General features: G+C 48.7%; 2 protein-coding genes across 3 annotated transcripts in view; one reads left to right on the top strand and one right to left on the bottom strand.

The window, feature by feature from the left end:
* immp2l (inner mitochondrial membrane peptidase subunit 2) overlaps nt 1-17605 on the bottom strand; it is a 213876-nt gene that overhangs the window by 45012 nt on the left and 151259 nt on the right. The window lies entirely within an intron of this gene.
* On the top strand, nt 1517-16803 carry LOC133135317 (leucine-rich repeat neuronal protein 3-like). Of its 2 annotated transcripts, none has more exons than XM_061252227.1 (2): nt 1517-1780; nt 13457-16803. In XM_061252227.1, exon 2 carries the CDS (start codon nt 13860-13862, stop codon nt 16005-16007), a length of 2148 nt encoding a protein of 715 aa, XP_061108211.1. In that variant the 5' UTR covers nt 1517-1780; nt 13457-13859; the 3' UTR covers nt 16008-16803. The 2 variants fall into 2 exon arrangements, with proteins under 2 accessions (XP_061108211.1, XP_061108212.1); XM_061252228.1 differs by lacking the exon at nt 1517-1780 and adding an exon at nt 2133-2229.

Below are 17605 nucleotides of genomic sequence, written 5' to 3'. Positions count from 1 at the left end.
CTGCCTGACTGGGCAAGCGTACCGTCCCCATCATTGTAAAAACACTCTGCCTCAACTCACTGCATTCGTACACAAAATAGAAGCACGGAACTGTTAATTACACAACGCATTATGTCTGACATTTCCCCTTTCGTATGTACTTTACAGAATGTTGTCACTGGAGTGCTTAATTGCTGTACAGAGGCTCGAAAATATAGTTTGTCTTTCGTTGTTCCCCCGACTCGTAATTCAATTATTCCCAAGGGTGCATTTACTTGGTTACATCCTCTTCATCATTTTTAAATTACACAAACAAAATACAATGGTTAACTTGAGTCTGCTTCTACGGGGCAATGAGGCTAATTACCGCAAATATCCTGCAGCTGCTAATCTCCCAGAACCTTGACACTGGAGGCAGAATATCAAATGAATCACGTCATATAATTACAGCAGAGGAAGCGAGAAGCCATTGTTGTGTTTCTTTAAGCATTTTGTATACAGTAAGCAAACCGCACCTGTATTTGTGAAAGAGTCAGAGGCTCTCCTGTAGTGCTGTGTGTCCTGTGCAGTGTAAAATAGTCACTGGCTCTCCTGTAGTACTGTGTGAGGCCAGTAGGGTGTGAAATAGTCACTGGCTCTCTGCTGTGTGTCCTGTGCAGTGTGAAATAGTCGCTGGATCTCCTGTAGTACTGTGTGGTGTGTAAGGTGTAAAATAGTCACTGGATATCTGGTAGAACTGCGTGGCCTGAAGAGTGTAACAGAGTCACAGCCTCTTCTGTAGTACTGTGTGTCATGTGAGGTGTGAAATAGTCCTGTAGTATTGTGTGGCCTGTAAATTGTGATTTAGCCCTGTAGTACTGCAGCAGTAGGAAGATAAACCCACACAGAGGACCTTCACACTAATCTTCAATGTCTGTATTCCTTGTTATCAACAGTGCAGGTCCAAGGAATAGCCAAATAGGTGAGTACTATCAAGTCTATCAGTGACTACACTTTAATCAGGGGAGGGGGGGATTAATGTATTTTGTGATTGTGATAAGTGCCATTATTGATAACTTGCTCATTAGAGCCAGAGGTGAATTGGTGGCTATTCTTCACAGTGCCAAATAGCACGTCCAGCCACTTTACATGAATGAGTCTCAAAGACGTGGATTTAATTATAATGACCTTAGAAACATTGCCGTCTAATTGCTCAAATAGTCTTCCAATTCTAAAATAGGGACGCAAGCAAGTCTTATAAACAAAAAATCCGTTATCACTCCGTGCGTTGCTGCTTCAGGAAACCGGGAACGACGTCATATGACTGACAGTTGGGCCGAGCCAATCGGACGCATGCAGCCGTGAGCGCTGTGCCTCAGAACTGGGAGCCCATTGGCTCCTCTGGGGATTGGAGGGGGTGGGAGGGGGTAGTGCGTGGTTATTAATGACCGTTGAGCAGGCAGTGCCGTGTCAATGTGACAGCTGATCTGGTGAATGATGCTCCACTAAGCGCCGTGGAGAGGAGGGGGGGAATAAAGAAAGAAGAGGAGGGGGGGAATAAAGAGTCATCTTCCCGAGGCTGCGCGTCCGTCTTGGCCAGAGACGGAGAACAACGGCGCGGCAAGTGAGACTGGAGCTGGACGCAGTTCTGCGCTCTCTCTCTTTCGGTCGCTGCGAAACGGGGGGATTCTTGCTTATGAGCTGCGCTCACTCTTGGTTGGCTGGCATGCGGGACCAATGCGCTGATAAATACAGATCTCCGTCTAACGGGGTTAAAAAGGAATACATTCAGAACTGTACACAGGGGAGCACGTTCATGCTGGTGAGTTTTGTTTGTTTGTTTTCTTTTCCCCGTCATCTGTTCGTATGTCTGAAATCAGACGTGGATGCGCGACTACCTACTGTGTTATTGCAGCGGTGTGTATTGCTGCATCCTTATACGCAAGTTAATACGAGACGCAATCGCTGTATTTAGTTTGAGTCGGGTTTTTTTTTTTTTTTTTTTGGTGATGGAGAAGCTGTTGCGGACTAGCCGAAGGAGGCGAGCGTTCTCTATGCAGTCGTCGTGTCTGAAATTTGCTGAGGGCTGGAAGCATCATCCCCCACCCCCCTCCCTCCCAAATTGCCGTGGGCTTTGCTTGAGGTTATATTTCAGCCATGGTATAACCGGTTTGGAGGTGTACACGCATTCTACTTTAGCTGTGCGTCCGAGACCCTTCGCAGCATAACGTTACATACGTTTAGAAGTCTACGGTTGCACCGGCAAGGAAGGTATGTGATTTAAACTCAATCACGAATGGAGCCCAGCCGGGAAATTGCCGTTGACCGCATATAGTCATCTGGTGTGTCAAGAACGATAGACGTTCGAACGTGTGGGCAACGGCAAACACATAAAACCGTATTATTCAGCGAGAAAGGACACGGTGCGTGTACTGCAGAACATGCCTACAGACTTGGAGGGTGTGTGGGGGGAGGCGGGGGTAGTTTTTTTGCGTTCTCCTTTAAATCATCCTGTTGCAATCTGAGCAGTCAGCCTCCTCGCTTGGGTTTTCTTTGCAGAACCAGGTTTAATTGTCAGCCTGTGCACACACACACACACACACACGCACACACACGGGCAGACTGTTAATCTGACATCTTTTCCTCATCACCATGACAGCAGAATATGCCCTTCGGGATCTTTCATAATTGTCGCCGTTACACCAAGATACCTTTAGAAACTCAATTGAAACCAATTTCTTATTCTGTTATTCATATATAAACGCGCAACACCCCCCCTCCCAACACCTTTCTGTATTCGCTAAGAGACGCAGAGCGATTCATGACTGTGTTCTGCCTTTTGCCTGTTTTCAGCTGTTGAATTCTTTATCCGAAATGACAGTGCCTTTAAATGATGTTTGAAATCGTCGGGAGGGACCACACAGGGTTAATTCTGCATTATTAACGTCATCTTTTATAACACACATCGGTAACACGTTCACTGCAGCATCTCCATTCAACAGTGTATTCAGAACACCTTGTAGCCCACGCTTATTATGTAGCTATGATAGACGCGACATAATTGTCACAGTGTCATGAACGCGCACATTAATCATTTTTATGCAAAAAGATACAATACTACATATCACTGCCACGGCAGACATAAAAACTGAAAACAATAGTGGCCTTGTCAGAAAATGCAGCATTATTGACATTTAAATTCTGCTAAACTACCGCAGCTAGTTTAACAGAGGGGAACTGAAGCTGTTGAACTCTTGTTGCCTCCTGATTACCCATGTGAATTAATGGACCTTATCTGACCCTGATACATCCACCAATCAAACCTACATCTTTGTGCTAACAGTTCCATTACACGCGCCAGGGCTAGCTGCTATATGCATGTTATTTGAAAGACAAGACTGTGATTTTTATGTGTTACTTAATCTTGTGGTGTCCAAAGGCTTCCAGACAGACATATCGATTTTCATATTTCATGTTTCTACGTGTTCGACGTTGCTATTGTGCTGACTGAAGTCCCGTGGCGACCGTGGCCCTAAACTTCATTATTAGTCAGTCCAGTGAGCGCGCGCTGTGTGCTGCTGCATTGTGTGCGTCGCACCGGCATAGGGAAGGCGGTTCACTTCACACTGTGCGCTGGTTATTTACGCCACGCTGTTTATCTTTCAAAGAGAAGGCCGAAGGGCTTCGTGCGGCGTGGAGCCAGTTAATGCAGGTGACCTTTGTAAATGACGACAATAAAGGAATACCGACAACGTGGCCCCGCGATCTTCGATTTCCTCTCCAGAAAATGAATGTGCTCCGCGCCGGGTTTACATTCGGCCCGGCTGCGGTAGCATAACTTTCCTTCTGAAAGGACAATTTACGAAGAACGCTTTCCTCACATGATACAAAGGCGGCGTAGCTTTAGGCTTATGTTCTATTGGAACATTGTTTTTTTCTTTTCTGTGTGTGTGTGTGTGTTTTTTTTTTTTGTTTGTTTTTTTTAGCACCAGCTCCCATTGTTTGTAGACTGTATAAATACTGGTTTATAAACAGAGTAGGGATGTCAGGGTAGTTAAATGGATAGTGAACAGGGCTTGTACTGAAGGTTGGAGGTTCAATTTCCAGGTGGAACACTGGTGCTGCACCATCGACCATGGTACTTAACGTGATTTGCCTAAGTAAGAAACAGCTGTATACACTGAATGCGTATTAAGACCAAGGCATAACAAGAAAGAAATATTACCTGTGTAGCCTGCTCCGGATAAGAGCGTCAGCGAAGTGCTTGGATGTAAATGGCATGTGCCATTTGCGTGTGTTTTTATGTGACAGCCCCTTTACACAATATCGGATACACATCAATGGTGACATTTATATGGGAACGCAACAAATAACCGGGGCATAGTGACGGCTGAAACGTGGCAAGTGCCTGCAAGCAGGACGGAGAAAGCTGCTATCCTGCAGTCCGCCTGCCTCGTTAGGAATGATGCGGGAGTCCACTACTGTACTTTATACACGGGGGCCACTTGACCATCCGGAAATCTCATCAACATTTTGATCTTTCCTCCTAACGAAATGGAAAAGCAACCGGACCACCAGGGCTAAACCTAATCAGCAAATGGAAGCAGTTGTCACTCAAAATATGGGGTTTACAGCCGTGATAAAATTTGTAGCAAGTCAACTATTAAAATGCCGCCTAATACCATGAGCAAAACGTGTATTTGAAACCTGCGTTGCTTTTAAGAGAACATTTTGTCCTGAAACAGGAAGTGAGGAAGTGTTGAAATCAGCACATTTTATGACAATGGCTTTTTATAAAATGTAATGAAAATAACTCATTAAAATAAATTAAGAAGGGATTTAGCATAATTTTATCTTAATTAGTTTTGATCTAAATGGCACCAGGGCATCACAGGTGATTAAAACTAGCTTTAAAGGTTAAAGGTAGATGCAGCACATTGCTTTAAATAGCGTTGTGCGCTGTCCCCGTCAAATAAACAGTGAACACATTCACCGAAGCCTCAAGTAACAAGCAAGCAAGACTCCTGCTTTCTGACATACAGTGTTCTAAATAAAAACTACGGCAGAAAAAAACACTACTGTATTTGCCACTGTGTACACCAATGGAGTCCAACTTCAGTTACAGTCTTCTCGCGATTTTGTCACTGTCAGGTTAGCAGCGTTTTCTAAGCCACGGGGGGGGGGGAGGACAGAAAAAAAGCTAAAAGGGGGTAAAAAGGGAAAAGAATAAACCCATTTGTCCCGTGATACAGAGGGCCTTCCGAGCGTTAAAAAGGATTTCAGCGTTATATAAAGATTGATTCTATCGGCTGTGTGAGATGGCTCCCAGCGGCCGCCTGGCCTGCTGACCGCTCATAGATTAGTCACACAAACACCGAGCGCACTGCATCGTTCAGGGGGCGGCTGCTATATTCCCACCCCCCGATTCAATCTGAGGAGGCTTCTGAGCGATACGAGCAATTCAGCGGCCAGTCAGTCCCCATCCCAACCCCCCCGACGGCTAAAAACCAGACGCCCGTCCAGCAATCTGTCTGTCTGCCTGTCTGTCCGTAAATCAAGCATCCCTCGAGCCAAACTGAGGCTGGTTAGTGCTGTCTGCCTGGCTGCGTGAAGCAACAGGTCGGCCATGTTGTTTTTTTGATTTCTTTCGTTCCTTTTTTGTGTGTGTGCGCGTGCGTGTGTGTGTTTGTGTATACGTGCGTGTGTGCAGATATGTGTGTGTGGGCGGATGCGTGTGTGTCTATATGTGCGTGTGGGCATATATGTGTGTGAGCGTGTGTGTGTGGGTGTGTGCCTATGCATATGTGTGGGCAGATATGTGTGTGAGCGTGTATGTGTGTGTGTGCGTGCGTGTGGGCGTATGTGTGTGTGTGCGTGTGTGTATGTATATGCGTGTGTGTGGGCGTATGTGTGTGTTCGCGTGTGTGTATGTATATGCGTGCGTGTGGGCGTATGTGTGTGTGCGTGTTTTCTCTCTTGCCGGAGCTTGTGAAAGGCACAACAGCCTGGCCCTCTCCAGCCTGACAGCCTGCCATCGATTCCTAACGGATTTCTGACTCCCCGCTTGTTTGTGGAAGCAGTGGAGCAGGTGTTAAGAGGAGCGGTGTTCCGCTCCGAGGCTCCGGCGGAACGCTGCACATTGGAACCCGCGCCGTCCTAATAAACTCCGCTCTACCCCCGGAATCAATCGAATGCTAAATCAATGCCAGGAGGTGTGACAGGAGGCGGAGACACTTCCCAGCGCCGCCCACACTCAAATGGCTCAGCCAATGAACAGACGGGCAGGGAAGTTCACTGCTTTTTCCTGTAGGAGGACATGACCTTCAGAGGGAGAGGTGGGCGGTGGCTTCTGCCAGGTCACTGGGGTCACATGATGTCATAGTACAGCCACAGGGCTTTACTGTTAATATTTTACAACAAGCATTGTTGTAAAATGCTTGTTGGGTTGCGTGCTTAGGGTCCTTATAGAAATCTTTGGCTTGACTGAGGAACCATTTTGAGTTCTTTCTGGAACCCTCTGTCATAGGTGTGAAGTGCAAAAGCTCCCAGACAAAGAACCCTCGAACTAGACAGGGTTCTGCTATGGAATCACAGGGTTCCTACAGAAGGCAGTCCTATTGGAGAGTGCAGGTGGATCCGGTCCCTGTATTTTCCTCCATTATATTAACAGTACGTTTTTTGCTAGGCTTATGCAGACTGTAATGCAATATCAATATCGATGGTGGAGAGAGAGAGAGAGAGAGAGAGAGAGAGAGAGAGGGGGGGGGGTGCCTGGATAAAGGTTAGAAAGCAGATGCTTTTCAGCCTTTTTCCAGGCACTGAGATTAATTTAAATGGACTGTGCACAATGGAGCTGGGTTTTTCATTTTTCTGTGGCTGTTGGTGTGGTGTCCACCGCTGCCTGTACAAATGTGTAATTACACTGAGCATTGCAGTGGGGAGAGACACCTGTGAATGAAACTAACGCACCAGCATATCCTATAGACGGACCAGAGCAGCCTCGTCAAGTAGCCCTGCACAGTGTCATTAAACAAAACAAAAAAACTCATCGCTCAACAGATAAAAAGATTTGCTTAGCATCACGGCCCCACTCATTTGCATTTTAAACACGACCCGGTTTTTTTAAATTTATAAATAAGCTTGTTACGGATGCGATTCATGCTGCGTGTAAGCACTGACTCCAGGCGTAAGGGCACACGTGCAGACCGCGATTAAAACGTACGCGTTACATAGCCGCCAGCTGCAGCACGTTCAGCGCGGCAGCGCGCGGAAGCCAGCGGAGCCAGCGTCGCATTCATGCATGTCAGGGGCGCTCTGTGTCGCTCCTGCATTGTGCATGAGTGGGCATTCAGTAGACTGCTACTGTATGTGTAACCTGGGGGTACAGAGGTGCTGAGCACGAATTCAAACTGAGTGATAAGCGCTTCTTTTACCGTCTTTAACTCCCCCCTACATCTGTCTTATTGAGGGAAGGCAGCATGCTTCTTCTGTAGGCTACATATTTGGCACAACAATAGCAAATGTATTTTTTTTTAAAAGCTGGGGGATGGGCGGAGCTTTTTCAGATGTCTTGGACAGTACAGTTTAGAGAGACAGGAATAACGGCAGCGAGAATGATGTCTCGCAGCCGGATTCAAACCCGCTGATGCAATGAGCATGTGGATAGCCCTCCACAGGTTACGATGATACTCCCCCCCCCTGCCAAAGCAAATGTATTTAACATTTGAAAAATGGGACAAAGGTTACGAAGATGAACTGAAACTGGGCAACACGCTCTTCCGTAACAACTTCAGCCCTCCCTCCTACATGGCCTTCTTACTGGGGAAATTTATCAGGGCTCCCTGGCAGCTACACAGCCAGCCTAACCAAAGCAATGCCCCCAAGCCACAATTAGCATTTAAAACAGAAAACAAAGGTTATGAAGTTCAATTCAAACCCGGGCAACGCACTTTCTTTTCCTCCTATGCCCCTAACACACCCTCAGTACCTCTTTGTTGTATAAAAATACCGCCAAACCCTGTTCCTGAAGATCTACCATCCTCTAGGTTTTCATTTCAACCCTAATTTGGCACACCTGATTCCACTAATTAGCAGCTCAACAAGATCTCTAGTTGTGTTTTGCGAGGGTAGGAGGGAAAACCTAGAGGACGGTAGATCTCTAGGAACAGGGGCTAGGCAGCCCTGATACTCCACATTATGCATGTGATTACTGCAATCAGATCAGCCCCATCCAAAGCTGCATTTGGGTATGTGGGTCAGACATTTTAAAAAGCGAGCAGTGATCTTGAGTCACTGCCTGTGATGCTGGAGCTGTGCTCGTGGAATGAGTCTCCCTTCCTTCCCCTGGCACCGTGCACTATTTAACACTAGCGCTTACTTCTGATATTCCTAAATCTCCAGGCAGACCCCCCCCCCCCCCACCTCCACACCGCACCTTCCCTCCCACACCTCCCCCCACCCACCCACCCACCCACACACACACACACACACACACACACACACACACACACACACACACCCACACACACGTGCGGTTGCCCAACCACGGCGCGGCACATGGATCATTCCGGCGTCCTCACTTCCGCGTGAGGCAGAGAATCCATCTTGTGATTGCGCCGGCCCCCCTGCTTGCCGCGGTGCTGCGTCTCTTTGTAAACACGGCGTTAGGTATTAAACAAGTTATTACCGCTTACCTTCACCCAGCGACTGCAGTCCTTTTCCTAGCCTTTCTTGTTCTCACCTGCGCTAGAACGCTGCCAAATCCCCTCATCAATCTTGCGCTTGTTCCCCCCCCCGCCCTCTCCTTCCTGTCTTTCTTTTAAAGCCTACCATTACAGACTGCCTGGGCCATTTCAGTTTACAGAGTCTGTGTTGATACAAGTAGGTTTTATTTCATTCCTTCTTTGTTGCACTTAGTTGACTGGGAGGCAAATCATATTCACTGCACTGTACGGGGACTGAGTTAAGCATCACCATGCATTATTGAATGGAGAAAAATATTGTCCTCTTTCCTGTTTTTATTCCCTGGTTTCTTATGTCATTTACCGTTGAGCGTTGTACATTCATTATTAACAAACTCATAGCGCACTACACACAGGCATAGGGAAATCATATATTGAGCCTGTTTTCCTCCTGTGGGATTGTTGTGAGATTTCACCGACGCTACGAGCCGTGAGGAACGCCGCGGACGAGATCGAGCCGTTTTACGGGCGGATCGTAATTCCCGTCCGGCCGGCATCGGTAACAGGGTAAATCCACGGAACAATGCACCGCTGCCCTACACTTAACCTCACAGCGGCGGACGGCGGTCTCCCCGGATCGCCATTGGCCGTCGCCGTGATACACCGCACGCCGTCGAGAGGGGGGGGGGGGGGGGAGGTAACGCCCCGGCTTGTAAAAAGCGGTGAGAATGCGCCGGTGGATACTGAAGGCCCCGTCTTTTATCTCCGAGCCGCTGCAATGTGCGGATTTCGTCTCCAGCCGCTCCGTGGATGTTACGGGCCTTCAGAGGGAAATATACGCAGAAATTTTGATTACCTGTATATTGCCCCCTCTCCGCCACCCCCTGCTCCACTCTCCCTCGCCCGTGTGAGTAAACGCAAAACGCCCGTAAACATTCACCGCCTTCTCCCTTCTCGCCTTCCCCTACTTTTCAAAATCTATTATCTCCAGAGTGACTCTTTTAGGCCGTGAGGTAAAGACCGTCGGCCCTTGGGGTAGATGGGATGCGCCGTCCGAGGTTTTACTCCATGCTCTCTCTCTCTCTCTCTCTGTTCCCAAACCACAGGAGTGAAGGCACAAGCGCGTATTACATCACGGGTGCGGTGAATTAAACGACCACCGGGGACTGCTTCACGTACAGTAGTGTCAACAGTATTTAAGAAGCAGCTAAGCAACTCCCCCGGGGTTTCAGAGTGCTAGGATATTGCTTTTTTTGTACATTTCCTCGCTGTCTTTTGCTGACAAATAGCTTTGTGTGTGTCCTGGAAAACATTATTTACCATTTGCAAACAAACATGCACTTGACTGCTTACTATATATAGCCTGCTATCCAATGTGTAAAATAACATGTTTTTAGAATTGGGTTTATATGATAATCGTTCAACAATGTAATGAACTAAGAAGCCGGAATGGCTCTAGTGCTTTGAAGTGTTGCTCCCTTTGGAATTTATGAGTGTGTTAAAGCTTCATCAGACCAGATGAACAAACTGTGAAAAGTGACGATGTCAGTGTCCCGTCACTATTTTCCTACCCCTTTCCTAGAGCCCTTCCTATTCTGAGACTATTTCCTGTTCCTGGAACCCTTCGTTTTCCTGTTTCTAGGGCCCTTCCTGTTTCTAGGGCCCTTCCTGTTTCTAGGGCCCTTGCTGAATCAGGAATCCACAAGGCTGAACACATTTAGCAACTGGGCAATTCATTTTCCCTGGCCAAACAGTCCCCTCCATTTGTCACATTCTGGCTGATAGTGGTATTTAAAGTATGAGTTATGTTTCCCTCACCAGAGAGCGGGGGATCGGGAAACAATCCTACATAAATTGTTGGCCAATCAGGCCCCCAGGGCTGAACTCAAACAGCTGCACGCACGAACATGGCGGACAGACGGGGTCTCCAGATAAATCCACTCCTGCGAGACGCATGCTCAGATGAGTCGCTGTGATTCACATACACCGAGCGTTTCCGTACGCCGGGAAGCTAATTGTGCCTTATTTAGCGCTAATTATGTCGCTATTCTTCCTGAAAGGCTTCCCGTTCAGCTGGATTCTGTGTTCTTCAGGAGATCATTTCCCTACATGCACCTGTGTTGCTGGTACCTAAAATACCAGCTGGCATTTAAAAGGGGTATAGTAACAACAGATACAAATATCTACATAGAACGGTAAATGTTAGGCTGAATGAAAAAAAAGAATGGCTGGATTGAAAACACACAAGGAATCTGGGGGTGCCAAAACGAAGGAATAAGTTTGTGTAAGGTTCTGTTTCCTGACTGCAGATTTAACCAACCGTACAGTCAGTGCAAAGCAACATGGTGGGGGGGCAGAGAGAGAGAAAGAAAGAGTGAGAGTGGGAGAGAGGGAGAGAGAGGGGGAAGACAGGGGCTGTGGATTCAGTGGGTGATCATTCTGCTGCTCGGTAGAGAAAGTGAATAAATAAAAACAACATAACCTCCATGTCGTGTGAAAGCGGACTGGAGTGTGTGCTGGCTGGGAGAGTGGGCTGAGTGGCTCTGGCCCTGTACCAGAGAGAGAGAGTGAGAGAGAGAGGGAGGGAGAGAAAGAGAGAGAGCGCAAGAGAGAGGGAGAGAGAGAAAGAGAGAGAGGGAGAGAGAGAAAGAGAGAGAGGGAGGGAGAGAGAGAGAGAGAGGGAGGGAGAGAAAGAGAGAGAGTGAGAGAGAGAGGGAGGGAGAGAAAGAGAGAGAGGGGCCACATATCGGCAGTGTTCCCAGGCTTTATGGCCTCCTCTCTGCCCAGTGAGCTGGAAAGAGAGAGGGATTGCAGCACCCCCCTTTTCCCTCCTCCCCCTCTCCCTCTCTAACCTCTTCCCTCTCTCCCTCTCACCCGTTTCCTCCTCCTCACTTTCTCAAAGCTATCCCTCTCTCCCGCCCATTTCCTCCTCAGTCTCTTTCTCTAACCCCTTCCCTCTCTCCCTCCTCCCTCTTTCTCTCCTCTCTTTCGCCGCTCTGCTTTTGCTTCTCGTATGTCTGTTGTGGACACAATGTCTAAAGTAATCCATTCCCCGAGTAGAACCCCCCTCCCCCTTTTTCAAATGAAGAATGAATTGGATGGACCCATGCATGTGAACTGATGTGTAAAAGACCATTATTCTTATTGTTACTATTAGTGTCCTTGTTGTTGAAATTCCTGTTATTATTATTATTTCCAAGAAAATAGCATTATGAGGAAAACCTAGACTACCTACAGTTACTCTTCAAGCTCAGGAACTTTGTGTAAATCTGAAAACCTCTTTGGTTTCCCGTCGTTTTTCACGCAGACCGATGCTCACATCGACTTCCTGTATTCACCATTTTCTTGGTTTCACCGTGACATCGCTGTTTAAAACAACACGGCCGCTGTCATTCTGAATGCGCTTCCACCAGGCAGGCTGCTGCAGCCTTCGCAGGGCTTGACTCCATCTGCTTAAATTACAGTCGCATACATTCATCTGTTTTGTATTAAACTCAGGTTGAATGACAAAATGGAGAAACGTATTACTCCGGACTCGAGACATCTCCTTAAAATTATATCGATTAAAATAACACGGGGGGGGGGGGGGGGGGGGGGGATTGGATGGCTGTGAATATAATAATGTACGAATAATAACTATTTATATGGCACAGTACAGTATGGGGCTGTGATTTTAGTCACAGATTGTCATAACCTTGTATCGCATTCACATGCAAATGGCATGGAATCATCCAGGAATCCAGAATCGTCATGGTTATGGGTCAAATATGAATTTAGAATTTTACCCAGACTATAAGATTACAGTTACTTCCCAGCGGATGGTTTAAGGTGGAAAATGGTGCGGGGAGGAAAAAAATAAATAAATGAATGTAAAAAAATGAAATGTGTTCTTTTTCCAACCTGTTTGCACACGTCTGATAAGAGTGTGCATTTGCACTGCCTCGGGTGGGTATCCATGACGGCCTGTGGATGAGGAAGTGCTCCAGGCACAGTCTTTTCAACATAACCTCACAATGCAGCTGAGGCTTGTGCCCAAGGTCACACATTAATCCACAAAATAATGCAACAGGTGCAGCCAGAATCCGCCGGCTTAGCGTTACTCCGCGTTACCCGTAGATGCTGTATACGCATCCTCACTCGTTGTCTAAATGAAGGACATTAAATATGTCCGCCCAGATGGAGCAAATGCAGACTAAACCTGCGCTTCAGTTGTAGTTTGTGAGGGGAAGAGGTGAAGATACTTGTACTCTGGGGGGGGGGGGCATCAAATCAATTGTGGCGTGCAGTTTAGCAAATCAGTAAGAAAACCCCTTTACAACCTTTGCAAATCCTTAGCACGGTCCAAATCATCTTTGTATTTTATGAAACAAAGCTTCGTCTCTCATGAATAAGAAATGCCCTCAACCCGCAAGCATATGCTTCTTCTTCTTTTTTTCCCTCAGTATGGCAGAAATAAAAATCTCAAGGCTGCTCTCGTTACTGCCCTCTAATTCACATTTCTGAATGTGTTTACGTTAAGCAAATGCAGCACAGCATGAGCTTCGCCAGGCCTCCACGCCCGTGTGAAAACTATTTTAATAGGCAATTTTCCCCTTTTTGGGTCAGTGGAAGAGCCCTTATTTAGTCAGCAAAAATTCAAAGCAGAACAGATAAGTTTGAACGCAATCTATATTCTGAATCCACACATTATGTGCATTTGTTGTTGTTTTTTTAATGGAATGGACTGTAAGCTGTCCTACATATCTATCCTGCCTGTAATGTGTAATTTTGTGGCACTCATCATTATGCTTCTTCTCTGTCTTTTTTTTTTTCCCCAGATGGAAATTGACATACGCGACAGTGATGGAAGATAAGAAAGACAGGACATAAGAGAATCTCTTTTTTATTATTTTCAGTCCTCGGAAAAGGAAAGTGGGCCTTGCGCTTCTTCTATAGCCATCCGTGCGTTGAGCAGCCGGGCTCCCAGAAGGATACAGTGACCTTCACGCACTCCGCACGCATGGATCGCCTCGTGCGAGGTAATTGAAAGATCTCCTCTCTCATCCAAGGGCGAGACGACGAGCCCCTGATGCTTCTGGGGGACGCCCGGCAGAGGAACTGCTCGCGGTTTGTTGCCCCCGGTTACAGAGGAACCCGCCGATTTGTCGAGCTAAGCGCGCTAATCACGCCCACGCCGTGAGGACCTATCTGCTTAGCGAAGGGGAACCAGGGGGGGCCAAGATGAGGGACGTTTCTCCGCTTGCGGTCTGTTTTTTCGCGGGGCTCGTGGCGACCGGATTTGTGCTGGCCTCGGGAGGGAAAGCCGATTGCCCCGAGCAGTGCGCCTGTGAAATCCGACCCTGGTTTTCCCCCAACTCCGTCTACATGGAGGCTCCCACCGTCGACTGCAACGACCTGGGGCTCTTCCTGCTGCCGGAGAGGCTGCCGGCCGACACGCAGGTCCTGCTGCTCCAGACCAACAACGTGGCCGTGATCGACAAGCCCCTGGACTACCTGGCCAACCTGACCGAGGTCGACCTGTCTCAAAACAACCTGTCCTCCATGGGCGACTTCAACCTGGGCCGCGTCCCTCAGCTCCTCTCCCTGCACTTGGAGGAGAACTGGGTTCGAACCCTTCCCGAAGGCTGCTTCGCAGAGCTGACCGGCCTCCAGGAACTGTACATCAACCACAACCTGATCTCGTCCATCGCACCCCGGGGCCTCGTTGGCCTGGGAAACCTGCTCCGGCTCCACCTGAACTCCAACAGGCTGCAGGCCATCAGCAGCCAATGGTTCGAGGCCACGCCCAGGCTGGAGATCCTGATGATCGGGGAGAACCCCATTGTGGAAATCCAGGACCTGAACTTCAAGCCCCTGTTCAGCCTCCGGACCCTGGTTCTGGCCAGGATGAACCTGTCGCAGTTGCCCGACCACGCCCTGGTGGGGCTCGAGGGCCTGGAGAGCATCTCGTTCTACGACAACGCGTTCGGGCAGGTCCCTCACGGGGCCCTGAGAACCCTCCGGAACCTGAAGTTTCTGGACCTCAACAAGAACCCCATCCAGAGAATACAGAGGGGCGACTTTGCGGACATGCTCCACCTGAAGGAGCTGGGGATCAACAGCATGCCCGAGCTGGTGTCCATCGACAGCTTCGCCCTCAGCAACCTCCCGGAGCTGACCAAAATCGAGGCCACCAACAACCCCAAGCTGTCCTACATCCACCCCAACGCCTTCTACAAGCTGCCTCGGCTGGAGACGCTGATGCTCAACAGCAACGCCCTCAGTGCCCTGCACCGGATTACAGTGGAGTCGCTGCCCAACCTGAGGGAGGTGAGCATGCACAGCAACCCCATCCGCTGCGACTGCGTTGTCCGCTGGATAAACATGAACAAGACGCGCGTCCGCTTCATGGAGCCCGAGTCGCTGTTCTGCGCCGAGCCTCCGGAGTACGAGGGCCAGCGGGTGAGACAGGTGCACTTCCGCGAGATGATGGAGATCTGCCTTCCGCTCATCTCCCCCGAGAGCCTCCCGCTGAGGGTCCGCGCCTCCCGGGGAACCTCCGTCTCGCTCCACTGCCGCGCCTTCGCCGAACCAGAGCCGGACATCTACTGGGTCACCCCCAACGGGGGCCGCATCATCCCCGACGGGCCCCAACAGAACCGGTACCGGCTTCACCCCGAGGGCACCTTGGAGATCCGCTCCATCACCGAGAGGGAGGCCGGCCTCTACACCTGCGTCGCCCACAACCTGGTGGGCGCCGACCTCAAGTCCGTCTCGGTCGAGGTGGACGGGTACTTCCCCCAGCCGGCCAACGAGACGCTCAAGATCAACGTCAAATCGGTGCAGCCCGATTCCGTCCTGGTCTCCTGGAGGGCCGCCCAAGGCAGCCTGACGCCCAACATCAAGTGGTCCGCCACCTCCAAGGCCGAGAACCGCCCCGCGGGAGCCTTCGGGGCCCGGGTGCCGACCGACGTCTCGGCGTACAACCTGACGCGGCTGAGCCCCTCCACGCAGTACGAGGTGTGCATAGACATTCCCAGCATCCACCGCCGTCGCGACAAGACCTGCGTGAACGTCACCACGGAGGGGGTGGAGCTGGCCGCCGTGGGGAACGCCCGGGCCTGGGACTGGAACACCACGGTCGTGGTGGCGGTCGTCGGAGCCATGGTTCTCGCCGCCATGTTCGCGGTCTGCTCGCTCGTCGCCCTGTCCTGGAGGAACCGCCGCTCCTTCACCGAATGGCGGAAACCTCAGCCGAGACCCTCCCTCCTGAGCCCCGTGGCGGGTCTGCCTGCCCCCCTGACCCGGCTTTGGTTTTCCGGAAAAGGCCTTCCCGCCGCGGTCGAGGTAAAAGCCACGGTCATCAACGTTTCGGACAATTCCGTATAAGAGATGGTTATCGCTACAAAAAACGACAACGAACTAAACGAATGAAAAGAAAAACAACACAAAAGAATGGACGAGTCGATACGGGCAAACACACAGGACGACGCGAAAGCGCGCGGACGTTGCCTCGGCGCTTTTACGTTCCAAAAGAAAACGTTACCAGATACGACACTTCAGGGGGTTTCCGTGAACGGCGCAAGCGTTGCGGAGCGGAGACGGCGCGTGTCGCCCGGCGCCCGACAACGCGGCTTTAAAGACTGAACGCACCGCACGGGATTAACGCCACGCTCCGCGGGGTGGCCATATTCCAGGGAACTGGCCGTTTGTACAATGCCAATGGAGTAAAAAGGGAGAAGAGTACATTGTCTCTGTTATTGACTGTTATACTGTACATGTAAAGAGTAGTGGAACTATCCTTGTGATTCCCCAACAATTCCCTCTGTGCTGTAAGTCATATACACGGGCGAATTAGCGAAAAAAACAGGCCTGTCTGCGGCCTTTGTGCTGGAGAAAACCTAGTAGAATAGACAATAACAGTGACTATGATGTAAAACACTTTTATGATGAAAATATACATTTTTAATGAAAAACTGACAGGGTTTTGTGTTTTCATTTTTTCTTTTCTTTAGTTTTTTTTTTTAAAGCCATATATATTCTGTAATGAAAATGATCAGGTCGTCTGCACAACATGGAGCTAGTCCGCTGGTTCCTGGAATTACTGTGCTTATTTATTCATTTGATTTTGGTTCATTTGCTGGGGACAAATACAATAAACATTGACACACTGTTAAAAAAACAAGTGTCTGAAGTATTATGGGTAATTTGTGTAGTCAAGAACAATTTCCAGCACTTGTTATTTTGTTTTAAGTGTCAAGTACAATTTTTAGACTCTAATTGAAAGGGAAGCTTTGGTTAGCATACAAAATGTTTTACATTGTCAAGTCTTTCTTGCAAAGAAACAATAAGAATAATTTATACAGTAAAACAACAACAGTGTTTTGTTTTGACAATGTCTGTCTGTGTGCACTTGTGTGCGCACGCGTGTGTCTGTGTGTGTGTATGTGTGAGTGTGTGTGTGTGTGTGTGTCAGTGTGGGTGCAGAATTACTCGTACAAGTGAACAATCAATCATACTTTGCAGAGAAAGTCTATTTGTTTTTAAAATGAATGTAACATAAGCATTTTGTATAATCAATCCTACAATATTACTGGCAAGGACATGCAAAAAGAAAAATGATCAGAAGGGGCTTACTGCAGAGAAATGAGATTATGCCGATTGTCCTTGAAAAAGTGCGGTAAAATGGCGTTTCTGAACAGCCATCTGATTCATGGGGGAGGCATTTGGCTAACGATGAAAGGGGAAGCCAAAGCGATTGAGAGCCTCGCAAACGCAGGGCCCATTTTTTATTTGTTTCATTACAAATCCAATATGTATTCAAAACACAAAAAAAATCTATCACAAAGCTGATGAATCACCGTCATACAGAGACTGACACCAGAATTTATCAGGCAGACAAGCGCTATCCATCACCCCAGGTTTCACCACCTACGACAGGGCTTTTACAGCGTGCCCATTTGTCAAAGACACAGCGGCTAAAATAT

The sequence above is a fragment of the Conger conger genome, chromosome 8 (genome assembly GCF_963514075.1).
Source record: "Conger conger chromosome 8, fConCon1.1, whole genome shotgun sequence".
In the NCBI taxonomy this organism is placed as follows: domain Eukaryota; kingdom Metazoa; phylum Chordata; class Actinopteri; order Anguilliformes; family Congridae; genus Conger; species Conger conger.
This window is presented reverse-complemented; position numbering and strand designations above follow the sequence as displayed.